The sequence below is a fragment of the Lithobates pipiens genome, unplaced genomic scaffold (genome assembly GCF_037356315.1).
Source record: "Lithobates pipiens isolate NorthernLeopardFrog02 unplaced genomic scaffold, aLitPip1_a1.2 Scaffold_13, whole genome shotgun sequence".
NCBI classification, from domain to species: Eukaryota; Metazoa; Chordata; class Amphibia; order Anura; family Ranidae; genus Lithobates; species Lithobates pipiens.
The window spans coordinates 363,374,486-363,398,565 of record NW_027507718.1 but is presented as its reverse complement, the minus strand read 5'-3'; the positions used below and the strand labels follow the sequence as shown (position 1 = coordinate 363,398,565).

General features: G+C 41.0%; 1 protein-coding gene across 3 annotated transcripts in view; it reads left to right on the top strand.

Annotated features, from left to right (window-relative positions):
* The window catches only part of PALLD (palladin, cytoskeletal associated protein), a 451,294-nt gene that overhangs the window by 221,000 nt on the left and 206,214 nt on the right, over nucleotides 1-24,080 (top strand). For all 3 annotated transcript variants that reach the window (XM_077477177.1, XM_077477176.1, XM_077477178.1), the window contains 2 exons: nucleotides 12,093-12,212; nucleotides 15,832-16,180. In XM_077477177.1, the coding sequence (XP_077333303.1) occupies nucleotides 12,093-12,212; nucleotides 15,832-16,180 (469 nt within the window). The remainder of the gene's footprint in view (nucleotides 1-12,092; nucleotides 12,213-15,831; nucleotides 16,181-24,080) is intronic.

Below are 24,080 nucleotides of genomic sequence, written 5' to 3'. Positions count from 1 at the left end.
CGAGCATGCGTGAACTTTTGTGCGATGGACTTGTTGGGGGAAAGTCCGACAATAAATGTTCGATGGAGCATACACTTGGTCGGACTTTCAGCCAACAAGCTCACATCCAACATTTCCCATCGGAAAATTTGATCGTGTGACTAGCAGATTTAGATGGACTCCAGCGAACTCTTTTTTTAAGCAATTACAGCAAATAGTTTTTTTCCTTTTGAGATAATTGTTTTACAGAAATTAATAAAAGCTGACTATTGTAGATACCCTTGCAAGTGGTAAATTTGTTCCAACACTCTAACTGCTACATTGGCTGAACAGCTTGGTCTGTTAACCACTTGCCAACTGGGCCATAGTCGAATGAGAGCTACAGCGTGGTCGGCTACTTTTGGGAGGGCGTACTATGACATCCTCCTGAACCCTGGGGCGCACACCCAGGAAGTGTCTGTGATCACCGGGTCCTCCAGACCCAGCGCATCAGGGATCAGGGTAATTGGCCAATACCAGTGGCCCTTTATCATGTAATCACTCTGTCCAATGATGGAGCGATCTCTTGTCAACAAACTGGATGATTGCCCAGTTAAGCTCTCTCGCCTCTCCTCACATGAGATCAGTACAGTGTGTGAGGATAGAGTTGGTGCAGCAGCGTGAGTGGGCTGGATCTGAGGTGCCCACAGCACTGATCTGTGCCCATACATGCCCATCTGAGTCTCATGCATGTCCATTCGTGCCTCATACATGGCCATCGGTGCTTCATACATGTTCATCCATGCCTCAGACATGCCTCATCCATGCCTCATACATGTCCATCCATGCCTCATCTTTGCCCATCCTTGCCAATCCATGCCTCACACATGTCCATCCTTGTCTCATAGATGTCCATCTGTGCCTCATTCATGTCCATCCATGCCTCATCCATGCCCATCTGTGCCTCATCCGTGCCTCATACATGTCCATCCATGCCTCATCCTCGCCTCATCTGTGCCCATGCATGCCTCATCCGTGTCTCATCCATGCACACCCATGCCCCATTCATGCCTCATCCGTACCCATCCATGCTTCTTCCATGCCACATCAGAGCTCATCCGTACCTCATCCATGCCATATTCATGCCCATCCATCCCTTATCCGTGCCCACCCATGCCTCATCCATGCTAATCCATACCTCATCGGTGCTCATCCGTGCCATTTCAGTGCTCATCCGTGCCACATCAGTGCCTTATCCATGCTCTCCGTCTATTCCGACACCTTTCCTTCCCCGCTCAAAAATGCACTGATTATCCCCATACTTAAAAAAACCCTCACTAGACCCCACCTGTTTCAATAACTTAAGACCCATCTCCCTGTTCCCATTTTCCTCCAAGCTCATCGAATGCCTTGTCAATGACCGAATGAGTCGCTACCTTACAGACAACAACCTTCTCGACCCGGGCGGGCGGGACAGTGGTGTAGTGGTTAGCACTCTCACCTAGCAGTAAAAGGGTCACTGGTTCATATCCCAACCACGACACTACCTGCCTGGAGTTTGCATGTTCTCCCTGTGCCTGCGTGGGTTTCCTCCGGGTACTCCAGTTTCCTCCCACACTCCAAAGACATGCAGGTAGGTTAATTGGCTTCTGACCAAAATTGGCCTTAGTATATGAATGGGGACCTTAGATTGTGGGCTCCTTGAGGGTAGGGACCAATGTGAGTGTGCAATGTACAGGGATAGGGGTAGACACTCACTCAGGTTGAACTGGATGGACTGGTGTCTTTATTCAACCTTACTAACTATGAAACTATGAAACTATGACCCCCTACAGTCCGGCTTCTATCCACAACATGCCACTGAAACTGCCTTACTAAAACTCACCAATGACTTACTAACTGCTGGCTATTACTCCACACTCATACTCTTAGACCTCTCTGCTGCCTTTGTTAACCACCTGCTCCTCCTCAGCAAACTGCACTCCCTTAGCCTCCGTGATTCTGCTTTATCCTGGTTCTCCTCCTACCTATCTAAGCGCACTTTCAGTGTCACTTACAACTCCATCTCCTCTGCTCCTCTTCCTCTTTCTGTTGGGGTACCCCAAGGCTCCGTCCTTGGGCCCCTCCTATTCTCGCTCTATACCTCTTCCCTGGGCCAGTTAATAACCTCCCATGGCTTCCAATACCAGCTCTACGCCGATGATACCCAGATCTATCTCTCCACTCCTCAACTCACCCCCTCAATCTCCTTAGAGATCTCAAACTTACTGAATGACATATCGGAATGGTCACACCACTTTCTCAAGCTTGATCTTTCTAAAACTGATCTTGTTATATACCCCCCCCCCCATGACTTTACCATTAAGATCAACAGCACAACCATTGTTCTCTCCACACTTGCTAGGGTGCAGGGTGCTGGGTGTAATCCTTGACTCTGACCTCTCCTTCAGCCCCCACATCCAATCACTGGCTAAATCCTGCTGCCTTAACCTCCGCAACATCTCCAGAATTCGACCCTTCCTGACTAATGACACCACAAAGCAACTTATTCATGCCTTGACTACTGCAACTATCTCCTTAATGCACCCTTACGCAGGCTATCCCCCCTTCAGTCTATTATGAATGCTGCTGCTAAACTAATACACTTCACTAACAAATCTGTGACTGCTGCCCCTTTATGCCAATCCCTTCACTGGCTTCCCCTACCCTTCTGTATAAAATTCAAAATGCTAACCACAACATACAAGGACTTCTACAACATCGCCCCCAGCTTCATCACCAACCTTGTCTGCAGATATCGCCCAAATTGCCCCCTCCGCTCCTCCTGCTCTCTAGCTCCCTTGTTACCTCTTCCCATGCTCACCTTCAGGACTTCTCCAAACCCTCTCCCAGCCTCTGGATCTCCCTGCCCCAGTATGTCCGATCAGCCCCTAACCTGTCCACCTTTAGGAGATCCCTGAAAACTCACTTATTCAGGGAAGCCTATCCCACACCCACCTAACAACTGTCCCAGAGCCACCCCCATCAAATTATTCCCCGCATCTATTACCTTTTGTACCACCACCTCCTCCATTTAGAATGTAAGCTCTACAAGCAGGGCCCTCCTGCCCCTTCTGTATTGAACTGTACTGTAATTGTGCTGCCCCCCTCTACATTGTAAAGTGCTGTGTAAACTGTTGGCGCTATATAAATAGTGTATAATAATAATAATAATCCATGCCTCATTCATGCCACGTCAGTGCTCATCTGTGCCTCATCAGTGCACATCCATGCCACATCTATGCCAGATAAGGGCTCATCCATGCAACATTAATGCCAACTCAGTACTCATCTGTGCCACATCCATTCCATATCAGTACTCATCCATGCCACATCAGTGCTCAGCCTCACGGTGCTCCCTGCATGTTGGGCCTCTGAATGTGGCCAGGCTGTGTAAAAGTCTCACACATGTGATATTACCATACTCAGGAGGAGTAGCAGAATGTGTTTTGGGGTGTAATTTTTTCTAAGTATATGATATGTGTTAGAATTATCTTATAAATTGACAACTGTGTTTTCATTTTCTTTCCACATTTTTCTTATTCTTAATTTAATAAAATTTTGGCCAAAATTTATGAACAAAAAATTACAAGTCTGCTAAATTTTATAACAGAAACAAAGAAATGCATTTTTTTACAAAATTTTATTTATAGGGCAAAAAATAGGGCAAAAAAGAAAAAGCTGGTGAAAAGTGGTGATTAAATACCACCAAAAAAAAGCTCTATTTGTGTGAAAAGGACAAAAATGCCATATGGGTACAGTGTTGCATGATTGAGTAATTGTCATTCAAAATGTGAGAGTATTAAGAGGTGAAAATTAGCCTAGTTAGAAAGGGGGTATAAGTGCCCAGTGGGCAAGTGGTAAAGTATGTTGTAAAATAACAGACTTACTGGATGGATCACCACGTGAAAATTCAGGAAAGAACCCTAAAAAAAGAGAAAAGTAATGCAGCCATCACATTGGTAAGCTGCAATTTAATACCTTTTTGTTTTTGGATTTATACGACTTTACTGAATAAGGTGATGTTGTGTTGATTTTAATCATCCAATTATGTGCAAGAAAAAATCCTGTTTTTTTTGTTTGTTTTTTTCATTTTCTTTGCACTTGTTTTGATATTCTTTGCAAAATAAATTTTCACCTTAATTACTATAATGAGTGATTGGGTAATACCCATATATGGGACTTTTTTGTACTGATGATGGAAAAAATATTAGGTCAGTCATTGACCGTGGAAGGCTTTATCTTTGCATTTACCACCTAGAAGCACACCGGGTTCTAAATCCTTTCTGGGTATAGGTATACTCTAGACATAATTTGGGTAGCAGAATTTGTACCTGTCCAATAAATATCAACTTGGATATCAATCCAGAGGTTTGATGTGTGTGCTCATTGCGTGATCCTTCCTGAACCAAATATCCTAATGGGGAAGGATTAGAAATTCTCATAGATGTTTGTTGCTATCTCAAACCCGGTTGTGGAAATTGATCCTCACTCTCTTACTGTCTTTCATTTTAGAAAGTGAGGGAAATATGTAAAACACAGATAGAAATAAAACGCCATTTATTTAGTAGAGTGGGAAGGGTTTAAATTTCTGTCAGTTTTTTTTACTGCCGTTTGTATTACTACTGGGGAGGTTTCCCTTACTTTCTGTGTGGGCCCTGGGATTTATTGCTTCAAAAGTCCGGTCCCTAGAAGTTGAAAATGTATTTCTTTTCTTTGGTTAGTTAAATAAATTTATCTCTAGGGTTGCGAAGGCATACTTAAATGTTCAGACTTTCTGGAGTTAAATATGTGCATGAGGTCTTCTCTAGTGAACCTTGGGGAAAGCCCTTGAGTGTACTGCACTTTGTCATTAAGACGCATAGTGACAGATTGTAAACAACACTGACCAGCTATAGTGTATGCTTAAGACAGAGGAGTGGGATATACAAGTGTCTTGTGTCCAATGCATGATTCGAAAATTTGAGATGCTGATTCGTTTTCAAAGTATTCAGGCATATGATTTGCTCATCGTGTTGAGTCAGTGAAAACTGATATTGAACCTGGACGCATTGATAACCTGGAACCCTGTTCATTTCAAATATTATATGACTTGTGTACAGTCCCAGAGGACGAGTTCTCTTTATGTAGCATAGCTGGTATGCATGGAAACATTAGAACTCATATAATTGAAAAAACATCCAAATCAGGAGACATTGCAGTAGTGAGCCAGGTAGCACTGTTACATTTGAATTATAGAGCTTGACAAAAACTTTAGTTGTGTGTCTTTTGTATGGAAGTATTCCCTGGAGTGCTCTGACTCTTATAGTGTAATATCTTACTAGTGATGTTTATGTGCTGTTTTTTGATGGGACTGGTTAAGGGAAATAAATTAGGGATTATATGAATACGAAAACAGCCTTGTCCAACTTACTGGCCCATTATAAATAACCAGTAAGAATTATGCAAAAAAATTCAGACTGAAACTTAAAAAGCAATTAAACATTAGATTATGATCTATTTTTTCTCCTTGTACACATACTATAACCAACAGTTTCCTTTGCATTGACAAATACAAATAAAAATATGTCTCTTGGTTGAGTATCCAGCCTAACCAGTAGGTGACTTCTCCCTCATTGTTATCTAAGGTGTTAGTCTGTACCTTTGAGGAGATCAATTGTCATCCTATGAAAATCACAAGTATCACATAATATTATTTTGTATTAAATAACAATGTTTCCCAGCCTCTGGATAATTACTTGTAGCCACTAAAGCTGTGCATTGTCTAAGCGTCACCTTTATATTGTCTAATTATGATCTCTCATTGTTTTATGTTCCTGCTGTGTGCTACTTGTAGTGATGACATTTCACATCCTGGGAACGACTGTTCTGTGTGTTATTTAACTTGAAGATCCAGAGAGCAGCACTGAAAATATCAGAGATAATTACACATGTGGTTTAGAACCTTAAGGCTCGGTTCACACAGGGGCGGCACGACTTGCAGCGCCGCGACCTGCACACGATCAGCGGCGACTTGCAAAACGACTTCTGTATAGAAGTCAATGCAAGTCGCCTGAAGTCGCCCCAAAGTAGTACAGGAACCTTTTTTCTAAGTCGAAGCGACTTGAGTCGCTCCTATTAGAACGGTTCCATAGTACAGAACGGAGCACGACTTGTCAGGCGGCGAAGTCGCCTGGACAAGTCGCCCCTGTGTGAACCGAGCCTTAGAGAATCTATAGTAGTTTTGTAAATACCTTCTTTTTTTTATGTTCAGGACTAAAAAATCTTAAGTAAATGTGAAATATTGCATATTCGTTTTTTAAATATTTTCTCTTAACTGCTTTGTTGAAAGTGCACTCTTTACAGAACTGAATAGCTAACTTACTAATGGCAAATCTAAAAGAGTTTGATGTATATATATATATATATTTTCAACTTCCTTTAACAGACCCAGCTGTGCAGCGAAAGTGGAGGTTATAGGGACAAACCATTTAACAGTGATGGGTGCTTAGTTGGTCAGCTTTTGTTTATTTAGTTAGTCACTTATGTAATGTCCATCTAAATCTACTGGTCTATCTGAGGCTGGCCATACATGGAGCGAATTTTTGCAGGAAAGAAATGCGCTCAATTCCCTCATCAACACATACAGTGCTAACAGGAGAATCGCTCCTGCCAGGCCATTGCCTTCTTCCGGTTGGGGCGGGCAGGGGAAGCCACTCCCCGCCGGTAAAAGACAGTAATTATCGCCAGCAGCTATAGTAGCCACGGGAGATAATTGCAAGAGAACCTGGCAGGCTGGTTGTGCTCAATTTGATCGATTGGTCAACTTGATCAACTTAGTACATTCAGCCACCCATTAACAGTTCGAGATTTGAACTGTTTATGGTGAGCTTAACACTAACCTCAACAGTACTGCTGTCCAAGGGGGTCTTCGTTGCTCCTTCATAGATAGAGGAGCACTTGGAAAGCCTGTGTGTTACTGATCAGGTCACCAGGTAATAGCAAAGGAAAAAATAAAACTTGAAAATGAATGCACTCAGCACATCTAAACACTGATAAGCTGCAACAAATTAACGTTCTGTTTTGGGGTTTAGATACGCTTTAACCGCTTCCGCCCTGGAAGATTGGACCCCCTTCCTGAAAAGAGCACTTTAACTGACATTTGCGTGTGAGGTTGCACCCAAACAAAATTGACGTCCTTTTTTCCCTACAAATAGAGCTTTCTTTTGGTGTTATTTGATCACTTCTGCGGTTAATAATATCCCCCAAAAATATATAAAAAAAAAATTTTTCCTCAGTTTGGGCCGATATGTATTCTTCTACATATTTTTGTTTAAAAAAATCGCAATAAGCGTATATTGATTGGTTTCACAAAAGTTATAGCGTTTACAAAATAGGGGGTAGTTTTATGGCATTTTTATTACTAGTTTTGTTTTACTAGTAATGGCAGCGATCTGCGATTTTTATCGGGACTGCGACATTAGGCGGGCACATCGGACAATTTTGACACATTTTTGGGACCAAATAATACAGTTATCAATGCTATAGAAAATGCATTGACTACTGTAAAAATGTCAGTGACAGTGAAGGGGTTAACACTAGGGGGCAATCAAGGGATTAATGTCTTTCCTAGTTTGTGTTCTAAATTAAGGCGGGAGGGGACTGTGCAGGGGAGGTAACAGATCTGTGTTCATACTCTGTATGAACAGACAATCTGTGTGTTTTCCCCTCAGAGAACCGGAAACTGTGTGTTTATACACACAGATCCCGGTTCTCCGTGTGCCCCGAGCGATTTTGCTCCGTGTGACCGCCGGGCACTCACAGGCAGGGTGAAGCGACATTACATAACGTCGCTTTGCCCAGCCGTGCCATTTTGCCACAGTACAACAGCAGCGAATGGTTGTAAAGTGGTTAATTTACACACACAGCTTACACACATTTTTCCACCCTGTATGGCACTGTATAGAGCTCACATAGAGACACAATTATAGTGAGAAAAACTATCGCTGTGCCTTCTCTTTATAAAACTCAAAAACATTGTTATGGGTGTCCCTAGAATTAAATGATTACTACTTAAAACAAAGGTTTTATGTAAATAATACAAAATTAGGCAAACCATCAGTTTAAAACTATGTATACTTGCAAATAAATAAATAAATGTATCCCCAAATCATTATAGTTAATGTGTTTTGGGTCACTTATATTTGGTGGCCAAAACACATTTTTTTTTTTGGAAAGAGATAGGCTTTGTATGTGCCATTGATCTTATTTATTAAGGAAGGGGGTCTCCAAACTTTCTATACAAAGGGTCAGTTTACTATCCTTCAAATTTAGGGGGGCCGGACTGTGGCCATTGGGAGTGGAAAATATCCTGCATCATTTGAAGTAAACGGTGGTGTCATTGGGCCCATTGTTGGTGCCATTGGGAGGAACTATGCCCCTTTGTTGGTGTCAGTGAATGAAATTCTGCCCCAAGAGCCAGATAAAAGAAAGCAAAGGGCTGCAATCGGGCCAATGGTTCACAGTTTGGAGACCACTGAAACCCATATAAACCATACAGTAACATACTTTCATAGTATGGGTTCCTCTGAGCTGATAAAAAGTGAAATGTAATTGGTTCTTGAGGGTTATTGCTCTTATAGCCAGAGCATTACTAAGACACTACTTTATTAAATAAACCTGTTTGAGGGAACAGACGGTAATATGTTATGCTAAGTGAATCAGCCAGACCAGTTCATGCATGTCCCTAAAAACTCCTCTATATTTTCTTCAGAATACTGACACTGTGTTGGTCCAATTCCTTCCTCTTACAAATTTGACTCAGACAGGAAAATGAACAGTGGAAAAAGAAGGAAAAATTAAGCTTAAGTGGACTGCAATAAGAAGGCAATGAACATATAATTTAAGTAAAATAATTTATAGGGTTGTTTTGGAACTCAGTATGTAGGCCAGGAAATTAAATATGTAGCCAGACAAATAGCGAATTCGTCAGCAAAATGTTAAACAAGGGGAAATTATTAATGGCAAATACAGCTGCTAAGAGGTAACATGCTATTATACAGGTAAAACATTATGGGCCTGATCCAACACTCTTCCATGAAGAAGAAGAAAGCATGTAAATTACCAAATGTTGTCATTTGGCAGAACATTACTTAGCCCCTGTACACACGGTCGGAGATTTCGACAACCAAATCCGTCGGATTTTGTCCGTCCGATCTTGTCCGAAACTGTTGCATACACACAGCCGGACTAAGTTGGCGAAAAATCCGATCTTTCAGAACGTGATCACGTAATTTCGTTACAATGGGACTACATTCAGGCTAGTAGCCAATAGCTTTGATGTAGGAATTTGATCTGAGCATGCGTGACACTTGGTCCGATCAAAATTCTCTACACATGATCGGAGTATGTCCGATCGAACCAGTTGGTCGGAAAATATTTCCAACAAGTTGGAAAATTGGGTCCGACGGATATTCCGACGGAATCAGTCCGATGCATACCACACACAGTCGGATTATCCGACAACACGGTCCGATAGGACACATTCCGACGGATTCTCCAATCGTGTGTACAAGGGCTAAGAGTTCAGGCTTCTAATGCCGTGTATACACGTCCAGTTTCCCCGTCAAAATAAACTCTGAATTCTGCTGAAACCGTCTTGCGTACACACAAGCACACCAAATTCCGACCGTCAAGAACGCGGTAACGTACAACAGGTACAACGGGACTAGAAAAAGGAAGTTCAATAACCAGTAGCCAATAGCTTCCGTTTCGTACTTGCATCAGAGCATGCGTTGTTTTTGGTACGTCGGAACAGCATACAGACAAACGGTTTTCCTGAGAGGAATTGGTTCCGTCGGAAATATTTAGAACATGTTCTATTTCTAGGCCCGTCAGGATTTTTTACGTAAAAAGTCCAATGGGGCATACATACGATCGGAATATACGATGAAAAGCTCCCATCTGACTTTCTCTGTTGTACATTCCACTCGTGTGTACATGGCATCAGAGATATCTGTCTGTCTATCGGCAGTTCCACTTTTCAGAGTTGTCTGGGTTTCGGTTTTATAAATGTAGTTTGGATAGAGTGGGTTAGAGAGTCTGGCACTGTGATGTTAGTGCACCTATTATTGGTATGCACTCCTGGTACTAAATAAATATTAAACTATTGGTTGTTGACAAGTAATATACAAGTAAGAAAAAAAATCAATAATCATGCAAAATTATTTAAAAAACATATATCAACGAATTAAAAAATAAGTGAACTTTGAATAATACCAATAGCAATAGTAGTCTGACACAAATCATTTTAAAGATATAAAAAGTCCAATGGTGTATTGGCCCCAAATTTCCTCCACTGTGTGACTGTTCAAAGCACTCCAAAATTCCACCAAAGTGCTCTCTCCATTGACACAGTTCCCCATAAATGTTTACTGTACAAAATAAGGTCCATTGGCATGGACCATAGGGCGAGTACATGGATTGAAAACTGGCAACAAGGACGAGTTCAGAGGGTGGTGATAAATGGAGAGTACTCGGAATGGTCAGGGGTGGGTATTGGGGTCCCCCAGGGTTCTGTGTTGGGACCAATCCTATTTATTTTGTTCATAAACAACCTAGAGGATGGGGTAAACAGTTCAATCTCTGTATCTGCAGATGATACTAACCTAAGCAGGGCAATAAGTTCTCCACAGGATGGGGAAACCTTGCAAAAAAGATCTGAACAAATGAATAGGGTGGGCAACTACATGGCAGGGGATATGATTTCAATTTATAAATACCGTACTGGTGACACCATAATATGGATAAAACTTTTTCATGGAAGGGAGTTTAACAAAACATGTGGCCACTCATTAAAATTAGAAGAAAAGAGGTTTAACCTTAAACTGCTTAGAGGGTTCTTTACTGTAAGAGCGCCAAGGATGTGGAATTCACTTCTGCAGTCAGTGGCCTCAGCGGGGAGCATCGAAAATTTAAAAAAACGATTAGATAAGCACCTGAACGACCACAACATACAGGGATATACAATGTAATACTGACATATAATCACACACATTGGTTGAACTTGATGGACTTGTGTCTTTTTTAAACCTCACCTACTATGTAACTATGTAACTCAGGGAATGCACTTACCAGAAGTGCATGCCTATCCTGCAACAGATTGGGCAAGCAAAACTTGTATGATCCCATCTCGTAGTGTGCATTTTGGTGTCAGAGGCATGGAAATGGCAGTTCTGGAAAATAAATGACATACCACACAAAGCAGTTACAATAACGTGTTAAAAACTTTATTGATGCTTAAAAAAAGAGAACATGTAGAATTCTACTCATATCTGTCCCTGATTGCAGAGCCAGAAATACATTATATAAAGCTAAACCCTAACCCTTATATGCAACAATCCCCAACCTTAAGCTAACGGGGGCTATTAATAAAGGTGTTAACACAACTTTCTGGAGGGATTCTCACATTTTTCCAGTTGAATTCAATCAGAAAATTGTGGGAAAACTGGGAACCTTTATAAATAGACCCCTTAATGACTTGAACTCAAAAAGGAAAGACTTGCGTTGTTATAGAGAACAATTAAAAAAAGTTATTGGTACATAAACAATACCCTAAAAAAAGAACAACTTGGATAGAATTTCTCCTGACAAATAGCAGTGCAGTTACTGTGCCTTAAAGCTGTATATCTGCTGTGTGAGATCATTTAAGGCACTGCTGCCCCTGTCTGCTACTCTCATACAATTTGGAGTGAGATTCAGTGATATCACTGTGCTTCTTATTATTGCTGGAGAGGTAACATATGTCACTTGTACAATAAAAAAAACATTGCATTTTTTGGGGGAGGGGAGGGGGAGTTACTTTCCTAATTTTACACAGGCAATAACACAGTGATAACATAGTTTATTACCTTTTCTTGTTTGACAGCCTAGCCATTAATCCTGGAGCGTAACATAAACAGTTTTTGAGGTTTAACTACTGTATTTATCCAAAGTGGGTATTATGGTACCTAGATGTGATATTGTTAAAAATTATATTCTTGCATTTCATATTTAGCTGCAGCTAAATTATTTATTAATATAATATAGTGTTAACTTGTGCTTTCTGTTTGATCCAGAGGAAATCTGTACGCTGGTGATTGCTGAGACCTTCCCAGAAGATGCAGGAACCTTTACTTGCACAGCAAGAAATGACTATGGATCAGTGACCTGTAGTGCGCAGGTCACCGTGCTTTCTGGTATGTCATTGATGTGATATCTGCTATGCCATTGTCAAGGATGGTTTCTTGTGTGAAGGGCATTTAAAAAGTATTCACACCCCTTGAAATTTTACACATTTTGTTACAACAAAAGATGTAAATGTATTTTATTGGACTTTTATGTGATAGACCAACACAAATTGGCAGATAATTGTGAAGTGGAAGGAAAATAATAAATGGTTTTCAACTTTTTTTACATGGCATTTGTATTCAGCCCCCTTTACTCTGATACCCCTAACTAAAATCTAGTGAAACCAATTGCCTTCAGAAGTCACTAGATAGTAAATATAGTACACTTACACTTGTGTTGTAATTTAATCTCAATATAAATACCGCTGTTCTGTGAAGCCCTCTGAGGTTTGTTAGAGAACCTTAGTGAACAAACAGCATCAGGAAGGCAAAGGAACACAGCAGACAGGTCAGGGATAAAGCTGTGGAGACGTTTAAAGCAGGGTTAGGTTATAAAAAAATATCCCAAGCTTTGAACATCTCGCAGAGCATTGTTCAATCCATCCTCTGAAAATGGAAAGACTATGGCACAACTGTAAACGTATCAAGACATGGCTGTCCACCTAAACTGACAGGCCGAGCAAGGAGAGCATTAATCAGAGAAGCAGATCTCTGAAGCTCCTCCAGAGCTAACATGGGCCTAGCTCTGGAGGAGCTTCAGAGATCCACAGCTCAGCTGGGAGAATCTGTCTACAGAATAACTATTAGTCATGCACTCCACAAATCTGGCCTTTATGGAAGAGTGGCAAGAAGTAAGCCATCGTTGAAAGAAAGCCATAAGAAGTCCTGTTTGCAGTTTGTGAGAAGCCATGTGGGGGACACAGCAAACATGTGGAAGAAGGTGCTCTAGTCAGATGAGACCAAAATTGAACATTCTGGGCTAAAAGCAAAACCCTACGTGTGGCAGAAAACTAACACTGCACATCACCCTGAACACACCATCGCCACCGTGAAATATGGTGGTGGCAGCATCAGCAGGGACAGGGAAGCTGGTCAGAGTTGATGGAAAGATGAATGGAGCCTAATACAGCACAATCCTAAAAGAAAACCTGTAAGGCCGCGTACACACGGGCGGACTGTTCGTCCAACTTTGTCCGCTGAACAGTGTTTCAGCGGACAGTCCGCTCGTGTGTGGGCTTCAGCGGACAGTTTCAGCGGACAGTCTGACGAACAAAGTTTTTTGGAATTTCCGTAAGACTGTCCGCTGAAACTTGGTTTGAGCGGACAGTCCGCTCATGTGTAGGCTTGTTCGTCAAACTAAGTTCCACGCATGCTCAGAAAGGATTTACACGCCGAAGGTTGCATTGCAGTGTATAGGACTTCGAATCTCTCGTCCCGTCGTACGTGCCGTTCACGTCATCGTGCAAGTTTTCAGCGGACTGTTCGTTCGTCGTGTGTGGTCAAGTCTGCTCATGCTAATTTTGAGCGGACTGTTTGTCAAACTGTTTGACAAACAAAGTTGGGCGAACAGTCCGCCCGTGTGTGTACGCGGCCTTAGAGTCTGCAAAAGATTTGAGGCTGGGGCAGAGGTTCACCTTTTAGCAGGATAACAGCCCCAAACATACAGCCAGAGCTACAATGGAATGGTTTAGATTAAAGCATATTCATGTGTTAGAATGGCCCAGTCAAAGTCCAGACCTAAATCCAATTTCAAAGCTGTGGCAAGATTTGAAAATTGCTGTTCACAGATGCTCTCCATCCAATCTGACAGAACTTAAGCTATTTTGCAAAGAAGAATGGGCAAAAATGTCACTCTCTAGATGTACAAAGCTGGTAGAGACATCCCCAAAAAGACTTACAAATGTAATAGCAGCGAAAGGTAGTTCTACAAAGGATTGACTCGGGGGGCTGAATACAAATGCACCCCACACTTTTCACATATATATTGGTAAAGATTTTGGAAAGCCATTTATCATTTTCCTTCTACTTCACAATTATGTGCCACTTTGTGTAGGTCTATCACATAAAATCCCAATAAAATACATTTACATTTTTCATTGTAACATGATAAAATGTGGACATTTTTAAGGGATATAAATACTTTTTCAAGGCACTGTAAGATCAAGTTAAAATGTGGGGCGTATACACAATTTGAATGATTATAAAGTCAGTATTTATTACTATACAGTTCACTTTCAAATTTTAAAATACCTTAACTGGTACATTTATGCATTTTATTTTAAATTTGAAAGTGAACTATATGGTAATAAATACTGACTTTATAATCATTCAATTTGTGTATACATTTTTTTGGGACACCCTGTATCTTTACATATTACAGTGTGGTAGATCTGGTAGATTTATATTATTTAATAACATGTTTATGGCTGATATTTCTCTTAAAATATGGAAAACTGCACATGCAACTGTAATGCTGTACTGTAAGAGAAAAACTAATCTGGAAAAAGTGCAAACTCTGGAGGAGGTGGCACATGTGGTAGGTTTATTTAACTTTTGTGCACTAATTGATGTGTTGCATATCATCCACAGTTAATCCATCTTCTATGCTGATCTTCTCATTTACATTATCAGGTGGTAAAGGACTAGTTTATATATGTCTTCTTTTCTGTTAGGCCCCTTTCACACATTCAGATCCGCCTGTCAGTTTTTTCAGGCGGATCTGAACGGTCGCTCCATACAGCTCTATGGAGCATCGGATGTCAGTGGTGACATGTCTGTTGACATCCGATCCACTCTGAAAAATCCAGACGGATGGACGTACTATTTAAAAGAAGAACCTCAAATATGGGATTTTTAGGTCAATTGTTCAAAAAAGATATATAAAAAAAATAATATTTGAAAAAGAAAAATATTCAATTTATTGATAACATATACGAATTGAAACAGACACACTAGGACACCCACTCATGGATGATTTTTATTTATATACTGAAATTTTACCACATCTGTCATTTTTATGCTTATATAATTGAGTTTGTTTCAATTCTTGAAACATCATAAATCTCACAATAGAAAATAGAAAAACATTTTTTTTCTTTACATCGGATTGGATAATTGCAGTAAAACTCATTTTGTTGTATGTAAATTCTCAAATCTTATAGTAAATCAGCCTCAGAATATGGATTCTTTTAAAACCAAGTGGATTGGTTTATCTCTTTTCTTGTCATCTTAAAGAAGTGAATATAACTTCTGATATTAGTGAAATGGAATAGAAGACTACTTGTGATTTCAACTTCAGTGGAACTGTAAATAATAGCATGGTTTGACCTTAGAAGAGTTAGGCCAGCTGGTATTTGCTTTAAACAGCCTAAACAGTCTATAAATACAATATTCTTGTTGGATTCAAATTGGCAGGCATCTTCTATGGTTTCTGACATAGAGATTTAGCTTTATAACATATTCTCCTCACGGCAATCGATTTACATCTATGCATTCACAGAATTTATCAAAAAATTTAGGATGGACAATATCTGTTACATGGCAAACAGACTGGAAGGGAAAGCTTAGCAAAGTGTTTGACTGTTTTACTGGATTATTACTGGAACACAGGAAAGGTTCTGGAATGCATCCATGTTGTTTTAAGGTGAATCATATTTTTACCTTGGGCTCTTTGTTTTCTCTCTCACAGCAAATAATGAGCGGACCAGAAGTGATGTGTCAAGTGGAGAGATTAGTGGTTATGATTTCCAGAAGCATTTGTCTCCTTCTCCTATAGCAGCTAAAAGTAGTGGCCTTGAAATGCCATCAAAGAAAACTCTAGAGTGTTTTCAGCCCAGCAATTTGGCGTCAAAACCAACCCTAGAAAGAAGTAATCTGCAACTAAATACTTTGGAGCGGAAAACCAATGGTGTGCACAGTAATACTAGTTTCAATGGAGTTAGCAGCAATCAAGATAGCATCTATTCCACTCCCACCTCACCTAGCACATTGGCTTCACCTACCAAAGAGCCTCCACCAGTGCCTTTCAAGCCTAAACTGTGAGTACCACCTCTAAGTCTGTACATTAGAGGATAGTGAGTTGTAAGAGAGAAATGTTTAAGGAAACAAATGAAAGCAATGATGTAGGGGAAGCTGGTCTGCTTTTTGGTCCAGTTGTCTCAACTTAATCCATCTCTGCTCAGCATTCATAAGCACAGCGAGCCTGTAGCCAGAGTTGGAGCTATTTATCACAGTGGTCCACATGGCATTTGTGGTACTTGGGAACCTTATGACGTATTTTCCTATGCTGCTCCTGCTTCTTGCATTTTTCTGCATGTCATGCTAAACAGGTAGCACTGACAGCATTGTGTATACTGATTGCTGCCTGCTTCCTAACTCTATATAAAGTATATAAAGGCTGTGTATATTCTTCAGTTTTGCAGTGACAAGAACTGGGTGATCAATACCGCATAATGAAATACTGACAATTCAGAAAGAGCAGCTTCAAAACATGTATTAAAAATGATCGCCTATAAAATCAGGGGTATGCAACCTAGGGACTACATTTTCCATGAGGCATTGCAAGGCTGGCAGTTACAAATACTCCCAGAGGCATGATGGGACTTGTAGTTCTGCAACAGCTGAAGGGCCACAGGTTGCCTACCCCTGTATAAAATGATACGACTACAAGGCAGACATGACACAATGATCATTTATGATATGATTTATTAATTTGCATTCAATCAAAGATCTTGGGTTTACTGTGCTCAGCTCTTCTTATGAGTCATTGCAAAGTAGCAAAGTTGCTTAGTGACTACCCCTGGTTTCATTTGGCATAGTTGCAGCAAACTGAGTAATCATTCGATTTTGTGGTAAGGATATTGTGCTCATTTTGTTATGTGTTGTTTTTTTTTTGTCCTTGTTGTGCCACACTGTTGATACTCATAAAACATTACATCATTTGCACAACTTTATTTTTAATAGTCAGAACTACTGATCTGTACACTTGTTCCAGGTCAGTGAAGGCATTTTGAATGCAGTGGCGTGCACTGTATTTCTCTTGGCACATTTTTTTTCTTTAAGGATGTTTGTTAAAATGTAGTTCCCTACCAGAGAGAAAAGGGAAGCAAGACATTATTGGGAAAATCATCAATGCCGGAAGCCTTCCATGACTTTAAGTTAAATGTGGCCAACTTTTGAAGAGTTACCTAACACAAATATCGCAAAATCCCCGAGAGCAATAACAAGCACTTTTGACTGTTTATGATTGCTCATTATCACTTAGCCCCTTAAGCTTCATGTACACGGGATGTTGTTCAACCTCTCCTGAACGATTTAACTTGACAGCTAGAAACCAGCGTCTAAAAACAGCCGTTTAGTAATGTTTATATGCCGCGTTTAGTTGCGTTTAGCCACGTTTTGTTAATATGAAAAAACGTCCATAAATGAAATGTTGCTAAACGTGAGTTACCGTGTTTAGCAGCATTTACAAGCAGTTACAGGCATTTGGCATTTCAAATGCCTCTGAACATTGCGTTCCAAAAAAATCTTCTAAACTCAACTGCTAGAAAGGACTTTAAACGACCCTGTGTACATGTACTGATAAGATAACAGGAGAGCTCAGGGGCAGCTGAAAAAAATGCCCAACTGCATCCGTTTACCAGCAGCAGTGTACATGAGGCCTTACACTACGCAATTATTTCATACTATTTGAATTAGTGGCATCACTTCATGGACCAAGTAGATCCATTTTGCTGATTTACTAAAAGAGTTAAGAGTCTTCACACAATAAACAGTGTGAACAACAAGTATGGATAATTGAGGCAAATATTCACATAATTTTTTATATGAAGATTCTCAACTCCTTTAAATCAGACTCATTGGGGGTTATTTACTAAAGAAAAATCCACTTTGCACTGAAACTGCACTTGGAAGTAAAGTCGTTGTAGATCTGAGGGGGACATGCAAGGAAAATTAAAAAAACACATTTTAGCTTGCACATGATTAGATAAAATCAGCGGAGATTCCACTCATTTCAGATCTACCCCTTAGATTTAGAGCAACTGCACTTCCAAGTACACTTTCAAGTGCACTTGCAGTACAAAGTGGATTTGCCTTTCGTAAATAACCCCCATGAGTGATGATGTGTGTTGAGTGTTATAAGAGCTGCATGGCCAAGCAAAGTATGTGAATGTTCACCATATCACTGAAGATGTCAGTGTTGGGGGATCCTGCTTTAGGACATCCCTTTTCTTCTGTACCATCTCCTACTGCAGCTCTCTATAGACACAAATGATCACTGTGCTTTTCTGGGTTTCTCCTCTCCTTTTCTACCGGATTGAAGACAAAACTGCACTTAAGGAAAGTTGAAAGGCGATGGAAAACCAGTTCATGTTAATTTACCCCAAACAGCTTCCTGTTGTCTTATGCTATCATTAATATGGAATCCAACAATAATATTTATCGTGATGTTCTCATTAATGTATGTGAGTCATATGTACACTAACAACATAAATCAATGAAAATTAAGTTACCAGAACAAAGACAACTACATACAAAAGTAAATTAGATTGTATATAACTCCCTCTAACAGATGCTATTTACATTTTGGTGGTAGGGGGGGGGGGGATGCTGATTTTTCCTCTCTTCTTACTGTTTATTTAGTGAAAGGAAATTAAAGAAACTAACCGGAGAAGCTCTTTGCAAGTCTTTAAATCAAAGCTATAACAGCATTGGCAAATTCATCATTTTTATTAATGTTTTTTTTTTTTAAACCGTGTTGAGGAAAAGCAGACTAAAGCATCCCCCTTCTGTGTTTCTTGCTTCACAAGTTAGTGTCAGCCATGTCAAGGCTTTTATAGCAGGTTTTATTGTCAGTCTAGTGCGGAGGTTCATAACCCTTCTCAGTCTGGGAGCCAGCGTTCAGACTTGCGGTTTAGTTTTGAATTAATAATTCATTTCCTTTTACTTACTTTTCTGTTTTCTAGAAGTTATATGTAAACTATGCTCAAGAAATGTTCTTTTCCCTATGGAAGACAATGATTAAGTAGAATTTCTATATAAACAGTAGTAAGTTACAACCACTGGTGCTAAAGCAAGGGGGATGAGCTTTGGCTCTAAGCAGGCAAGAGAATCTTAAAGGTAGCTGATACTGTAGACGAACCCTTCAACCAGAAGAAAGACAGAGAATAGAAAGTTGAATATTTAGGATACATTCCACCCTTGTGACATCTGGGAATGTAGCAGTGGTCTGGGCTTTGTGGTAAAGCATCAGCCAAGGTGTCCATATTAACCTGACCAGAAGTCATTTGGAACATGCGTGCAATGTGCAATAAAATATCAGATTCAAGTCCCATGTTCCATTTACCCTAGGCCCCACGTTATGTTGTAACAATATAACTTCTGTGAATAAGGAATGGCACCAGTCCTTATGAGGAGATTCTCTCTAAATTCCAGACATCTTCGGCACTCAACCCAGAGCACGGTATTCTAGAATCCAGTTGGCCTTGCTGCCCACCTCTGTCTGGGGGAATCTATAAAACTGTACATAAAAGAACACCCAACGCAAATCTCCAACAGATCAACCAGACCTGTTAACACCCCTCCAGATGTCCCTAAGTCCTGCAGATGCTTACGCATTTCAAAGGTACCCCTCTTGTCTGCTGAAGAGGTGTACCCTTTGAAACATGTAAGCACCTGCAGAACTTAAAAATTCAAGAGAATGTTCAGCTCTTAAGGAGCAATTCTAAAAGGTGAGTATTATGCAGATGACTTTCTAAACCTTTTACCAGCTTTCCAATCAACTTATGCCAAATGGGTCCAAAAAACTGTCAAAATCACAAATTCCGTGCCTTCTGGTTTATTCACCTTTGCTTCCCAAAGATGTTCAACTCATCACACGTGAAACCCAAAAGAAACTTATATAGTGTAGCATTTTATAAATAAATGGAAACAAATATATATATATATATATATATATATATATATATATATATATATATATATATATTGTGCTCACATGTGACTACACCAACATCAGTGCACCACCAGTGATAACATGCTCCACCCGTCATTTGTGCAGCCTCTTACCAAAAAATCTAATTAAAACTGTATATCATTCTTTTTTAGGTAGGCCAGCTGATCAACAACCCTAAGGCCGCGTACACACGCGGGGACTGTTCGCTGAAACTGTCCGCTGAAACCAAGTTTCAGCGGACAGTCCGCTCGTGTGTGGGCTTTCAGCGGACAGTTTCAGCGAACAGTCCGCTGAACAAGGTTTTTCGGAAATTCCGAAAAACTGTACGCTGAAACCTTGTTTCAGCGGACAGTCCCCGCGTGTGTAGGCTTGTTCGTCAAACAAAGTTGCGCGCATGCTCAGAAAGGATTTTCACGCCGAAAGTTATAATGCAGTGTATAGGACGTCGTATTTTTCGTCCCGTCGTACGTGCCGTTCACGTCATCGCGCACGGTTTCAGCAAACTGTTCGTCCGTCGTGTGTGGCCATGTCCGTCCATGCTAATTTTGAGCGGACTGTTTGCCGAAACTGTTTGACGGACAAAGTTGGGCGAACAGTCCCCGCGTGTGTACGCAGCCTTAGTGTTCCTCCTGGTACATGGAAATCAGGAAAATGCTCACCTTTTAGAATTGTTCTTAAAGCGCTGACCATTTTCTTGAATTTTTGAGTATGCCAGGGGGCATTGGTGGTCTGTTCAGCTGCTTGGGAGACTCTGGGAGGCACGTGTGTGCTAGTAGACTCTTTAAATCTGTCTGCAGAACTCAGGGAAAGCAGTTTAGTCCATTTGGAGGAGTGTTACCAATTCTGGTTGATCTGTTGGAGATTAGTGTTGAGCTTGAAGCTCTGTGTGTTTTGTGAGTACAATTATTTTTATCGCTTAATAAAAGGTGTCATGGTTAATGCACAAAGCTGGTGCGTCCATGTTATGTTGTGTCAGAACTGTGATAGGGTGGATCTACTCTATGTAGGAGGCAGCTGTAAACACAGCAGTAGTCAAGGCTGTACCAGAGCCTGCCCTTAATAACATAAGCATATAGAGAATCTGGCTGCTACACTTTACATTATAAACATGACACTAATTATGCTGAACTATCTATTGCATGTTTTGTATAGTGCGTTTATTGGCATACATTTGACCAATCAAATTCTAGCAGTTATTTTTGTTGTGATGGTTTATAAATTTAAGCAAATCTGCACATTGCCTATTCAGGTGAAAGCAACTAGTGTGCTTTATTTCTCCCCATCCTCCATCCCCAGCAGCATATAGTGACTTTACCTTTACTCAGCTGCTACTCAATTCAGCTGCATGGGCTGAAATATAAAGGAGACCTTGGGCTCTCTAAATGAGGCTGTAATGGGCCAGTCATAGGAAAGTCTATAGCTATGACTCCATTGACCATTAGCTCACACAGAGCTTTCCTTTTACTCCTGGTGGCTACACAAATGAGGTGGGAAGCGAGGCGAATACAAGTATATGCATTATGTAGATGAACCTGTTGCTTGACCCTGCATGGGCAAAGCAAAGATCATCCAGTTAGCTGTTATGGGAAACACATGGTTTTCTTTCACACATTATTAAAATGTACAGTACATATATATTTTTATAAAACTCCATCATCTTTTACCCTGCTTATTATACAACTAAAATATAACTAGACTTGTCTTCACTGGCTTAAACAGTGCAATGCATTTGTTCTTCAGACCAGGAAGATGTCTTTATTTTCATTCTCTCTTTATTGAGTTAGATGTTTTATGAAAGTAGACAAAACATCTTTTCAGTTCTAGTAAAGAGTTTCAAATCTACATATGAGATCATTCTTCATTCTCCATGTGTGTTCACATTAGTCTGTCACTATAAATGATGTTTCTTATTTTAAGAAATTATTTAATTGGTTGTGTCACCTAAGACTGCCATGACCTTGTGCTTATTTTATGACTATGCCTGAACGTTGCCTGCCCCCACCTGTGTCTGTTCATGGAATACAACCTTGCTTGACAGTTCAGTATTTCATGCCAGCGGCCAGGCACCTCACCAACTGACACCAATGAACCAACCTCATGGACCGATAACTTTCAATGTGAAACTCAACCTCTATGGCACATGTGTCAAACACAAGGCCCATGGGCCGAATCCAGCCCACCAGGCCATATTATGTGGCCCTTGCACCTCTCTTGCAGCTGCAGCACTCTCCTTGTCTCAGCAGTCTGCAGCAGAGAGGAGGACAGTACTGCTTCTACAGATCCTGTGCCTTTCTGTGCAGCCACAGCACCCCCCCCCCCGTCTCTGCCCCCCCTGGTCTCGGCATTTAGCAGACTCTGTCAGCTGACTCCAGCCCTCGTATAGATCTCCTCCAGGCCCTGTACTTTCTGCTTCCTAGCTGTGGCCTGTGATGACATTACCATATAGTTTTAAATGGATTTTAAATAAGAGATAAAAAAATAAAGGGGTTCTATACATGAAGGTAAAAAACCTTCTGTGTGCAGCAACCCCCCCAGCACCCGCCTGTAGATAAAAACAAACTGTGCAGCTTTGACTAGGGTTGGATAATGCCCTTGCTATAGGTGTAGGCAGTGGCGGCTGGTATTTTCTCCCCACTGTGCCCGCCTTCTTGCTCGCTCGCTTGTTCGCTTGCTGTCTGTAGGTCCGTCCAGCACTTACTCCATCAAGGTGGCAGGTGGCGGGCATCGGGCAGCGGCTCCTGTGTCCTCTCCTCCATCATGGCAGCTTCCACCATGTGTCTCCTCCCCTCTTCCTAGGCATCCAATAAGATCACCTGCCTTTCAACCAGTTGAGTGACGTGTCTCAAGACCCACTTCCTGATTGGCCGGGAGGAGGATCAGTGTTACAATAGCAAATATTAATTTGCTATTGTAACACACCTGCATGGGCTTGGTTCACAGTGCTTGCACTCTGAGCCCACCCTATTTTGAAGCATATTAGAGCCTCTGGCTCTAATCAGGTGCTTCAAACACCCCCTCCCTCCCATTGGAATCCATGCATGGGGGCCGGACACATGGATAATGGATGGGCCGTCCCTGGGTGTAGGCCTTTTTATGTACCTTTCGAAGCCTAGCTAAAATACTCCTAGAGATGGTATCATTCTGTCCTGCCTTGTTGCTAGGATGTTACTAAGATACTCTCAGCTTTTACTGCTCAGGCACCCCCCACCCCCCGTCATAGGAGCGAGCTCTCAAACTCCCCCACATGCACATGTGTGGTCAACTCTCTGAATCAGCTGGGAGTGTCTTAGCACATTCTGGCAACATGGGAGGACAGGATGATCCCACCTCTGGGAGTATTTCGGTTAGGCTGAAATGGCCTACCCCAAGGGCATTTTTTAATTTTGGTCAAAGCTGCACAGTTTGTTTTTGTCTACAGGTGTCCCTTACCAGCATAGGCAGTTTTTTTTTTGTTAAAGGTGAACTAACACTTTAAGCTCTCTTATATATTTTGGTGCCTCATGAGTAATTGCCTTTATTGTGCTGACTATTGGTCTACTATAAACTCCATTTTCCTCTATCCTATAGGCAGGCTTCCAAGTTTTAATTACATCATCTGTCCGATACAATATTGCTTTTGCAGAATAACTCTGTTTGCAGTAGCTGTCTATGTTGAAGGTCACTGAGTTTATAATTCACTATTCTGAAATCATTAGGGTTCTTCCCTGTGTGAACATTTTTTTATGATGTGGAATATTGTCTGAGGTAAAATAGTTCTGTTTAGAACACAGACATTACTCAGGCTCTGATATAAATCATAGTGAACATGAGGAGACCAAAGCGGGACCTGTCCAAGTCTTATTTCTAACCACATAACTGAGGTCCACGCCAGAAGGGCTGCCAGTGAAGCTCAACAAACAACCAAACTTGAGTTCTCAGGATATATCATCATTACAGACTTGGCTTAATGCTTGACAAAGACAGAGCCTGATGTCTTAGACAGG